The following is a 3,385-nucleotide window of genomic DNA, read 5'->3' as shown; positions in this document are numbered from 1 at the left end:
ATAGCTTAGCTCATACATGTACCTTATTTGGCCCTGGCACACCTTTCAGTACCTGGATCTGCATACTGTATATGCGATTTTAAAATGATTGTGTTTTTAATCAATGGTGGAATTGTGTCATCCAGCCGAGGTGAACCGGTCTCAACGTGACATCTCATGCATGGAGGAAAAAGCTGTTTCAACACTAGCCCTTTAAAGCAGAATGAAAGATATTCTTGGCTGGATAATACTGTTGACATTTAAGTTGTGACGCCGCCTCTCCAGTTCACTCTATCTGAATGCTACGGCACTGACATTACTGTTATTCAGGACTTCTAAAGGTCAGCTTTGAGCGAACATCCTGGGTGTTCTTAGATCACAATTTACAGAAAATAAATATACGTTTAGAGTGGCAGGAAGGTTTGAGATTTACTGTTCTCATCTCACATTGTAAGTGTTTTTCCTAGACAAGATACCGTATCTGATTATATGATAAACTCCATTATTACAAGCCAAACATAGCGAAAAGTATTAAGCCACATTTTTATTTTCCCTGCAAGGAACATGTGGTTTGTAGAGAGAGCTTCTAACAAAACATACACCAAGCATGCCAACCAGGTGAGTCATCCGAGCGATACAGGAGCAGTGAAAAAGACATTGTTGTACACCAGCATGAGAGGCTGTGACTCCCTGTGCAAACTAAGAATCCTAACTCGGGGGGAATGAGTCTCTTGCTCTCTTTTCTGTATCGCCCGCAAGGCAGACGGCCTTCAAAGGAACTACCAGGACAGCTGAGGCGCTTTCTTTCTAACTTTCATTTTCTTATATTTCCTTCTGTCCCCTTCCTTTCTTTCCTTTCCTTTACTACCTTTCTTTGCCTTTCCTCTCCTTCCCTGTTCTTTCCCATCCGTTCCTTTCTTTGCCTTTCCTCTCCTTTCTTTTCCTCTCCTTTCCTGTCCTTTCCTTTCCTGTTCTTTCCCATCCTTTCCTTTCCTTCCCATCCTTTCCTTTCCTTCCCATTCTTTCCTTTCCTTCCTGTTCTTTCCCATCCTTTCCTTTCCTTCCCATCCTTTCCTTTCCTTCCCTGTTATTTCCCATCCTTTCCTTTCCTTCCTGTTCTTTCCAATTATTTCCTTTCCTTCCTGTTCTTTCCAATTATTTCCTTTCCTTCCTGTTATTTCCCATCCTTTCCTTTCCTTCCCTGTTATTTCCCATCCTTTCCTTTCCTTCCCTGTTATTTCCCATCCTTTCCTTCCCTTCCCTGTTCTTTCCCATCCTTTCCTTTCCTTCTTGTTCTTTCCCATCCTTTCCTTTCCTTCCCTGTTATTTCCCATCCTTTCCTTTCCTTCCCTGTTATTTCCCATCCTTTCCTTCCCTTCCCTGTTCTTTCCCATCCTTTCCTTTCCTTCCCTGTTCTTTCCCATCCTTTCCTTTCCTTCCCTGTTCTTTCCCATCCTTTCCTTTCCTTCTATTTCTTTCTTTCCCTTTACCTTATTTCATTATCTTTCCATTCCTTGTCTTTTGTGTTTCTTTCCTTCCTTTCCTCTCTTTTCCTTTCTTCTTTTCCAACTTTCCTCTTCTCCTGTTGCTTCAGCTCACACACGTCTCCTTTAAAAATATTGCGTTCTCTGATTATGAATTCTATCTCTAGTTTATTCACACAGATTGTGCTGGCAGACTCTCTGAAGCCAGACACTCTGAACAACCCTTACAGTAAACACTATTTAGTATTCAGTATTTTGAAGAAGTGAGATACAGCCAAAAAATTTGCTTAAAAATATCTCACCCTTTTAACCTGCTGTGAACTCGCCAATATATTCATTCTGTTGCCCAGATCTACTGCGAACTTCATATTTTTGGGAATACATATGCATGAATTACTGTGCTTTGAAGCTTCCATAAAAGGTACAGCTTCCATATGCACTTTATGCTAATTATAGTCTTCCTTTCATAAAAAATACATGTTTTTACGGCTCTGATGTCGGTTATGATTTCATGGGTATGAGAGTATGAATTTCCCACTAAATGAAGGTTTTGTAAAGTATTAAAACACGAACCCACTTACACACTCAGTCAAAGATATCTCATCAACCAGACATCTGATCATAAGCGCTTCGAGATTTGTCTTGGCAGCTGAGAAGCGCTATATAAATTTAATTTAATTTATTAACTGTTGCTATTTGAACATGACACCAGGGAATTAAGGTTCTCCGGATAAATAACAATTGTTTAGAAACGTTTTCGAGCAGGACCTGTGAAGTGATGCTTGCTATTTCTTGTCGTTGTAAAAGTTATTTGTTTTTGGTTGATTTGTACAAAGAAATTATTTGTTTAAAACATTGAATCAAATATCACGGATGCTGATGACCTAAACTTTTATTTTCATGAACAATGTACCGGAGGACCGGATCGTTTTCAAGCTTCTTCTTGCCTCTTTGGAACATGACAGAAACTATTTGAGAAATGACCTTGAACGTTTTTTTTTATCTTGTTTCTCTTTGTTATAATTATTTGTATTATTATTGTTTGTTTTGTTTCTAAAATTAGACCCTCCAGAAAAACGCGATTCTGCGATCGCAGAATTTACCGCATAATCAGCCAAATGGCGCAGATTTTTAAAAAGCCGCATATTTATCAAAAGGCCGCATAATCCCCGCAATTTTCCACACAAAGTTGAGAAGAAAAAAAAGTTAGACTCGTCTTGACGTGACGTCATCAGCTCGCGCATCACAGAATGTAAACAACACTGTATAGAGTGAACGTGTGGAGCTCACACGATAGAGAAAACACCAAGATGAAAAAATCTAATCCATCTCATTTACCGACGAACATTTCTACTAAAGACCGGGCAAAAAGTGGGGGGAAACTATTCTGCACCCCGTGCAACTGTGTGTTGGAGCATAAGAGAAAATCGACGGTGGCGACCCACTTTGATTCATTCAAACATTCGAAAATGCTTTCTGCTGCTGCGGACAAGAAAGCCATTCAACTCACGATCACCGAGGCATCAACCTCCAAAACCCTTTAGAGGGCTACAAGAAACGAAGTGAGTAGACTACAAGATTGCTCGCAAAGTGGAATTTTCTCTTATGCGTCACGAGACACACAGGTGCACGGGTTGCCAGAGATAGTTTCTCTCCTCGCGCTCCCGATCCTTATTTTGCGGATAACGACATGAGTAAATGAAGAACACAGGAATGAGGCGGCAGCGGAGAAGTGTGTGTGGTGGGGGTGTGTTGTGTGTGCTGTGTGGGTGTGTGTGTGTGTGGTTGCTGTGTTGTGTGTGGTGTGTGTTTGTGTGTGACTGTGTGTGTGTGTGTGTGTGTGTGTGCTGTGTGTGTGTGTGTGTGTGTGTGTGTGTGTGTGATGTGTGTGTTGTGTGTGTGTGTGTGGTGTGGGTTTGGTG

General features: G+C 40.9%; 1 protein-coding gene across 1 annotated transcript in view; it reads left to right on the top strand.

The window, feature by feature from the left end:
- Positions 1–543: 543 nt before the first annotated feature.
- pacrg (PARK2 co-regulated) overlaps positions 544–3,385 on the top strand; it is a 140,873-nt gene continuing 138,031 nt past the window's right edge. The window contains exon 1 of the mRNA XM_010777187.1: positions 544–597. Within this exon, the coding sequence (XP_010775489.1) occupies positions 544–597 (54 nt within the window). The remainder of the gene's footprint in view (positions 598–3,385) is intronic.

This window comes from Notothenia coriiceps, unplaced genomic scaffold, assembly GCF_000735185.1.
Source record: "Notothenia coriiceps isolate Sejong01 unplaced genomic scaffold, NC01 NC01_scaffold00017855, whole genome shotgun sequence".
Classification (NCBI taxonomy): domain Eukaryota; kingdom Metazoa; phylum Chordata; class Actinopteri; order Perciformes; family Nototheniidae; genus Notothenia; species Notothenia coriiceps.
This window is presented reverse-complemented; position numbering and strand designations above follow the sequence as displayed.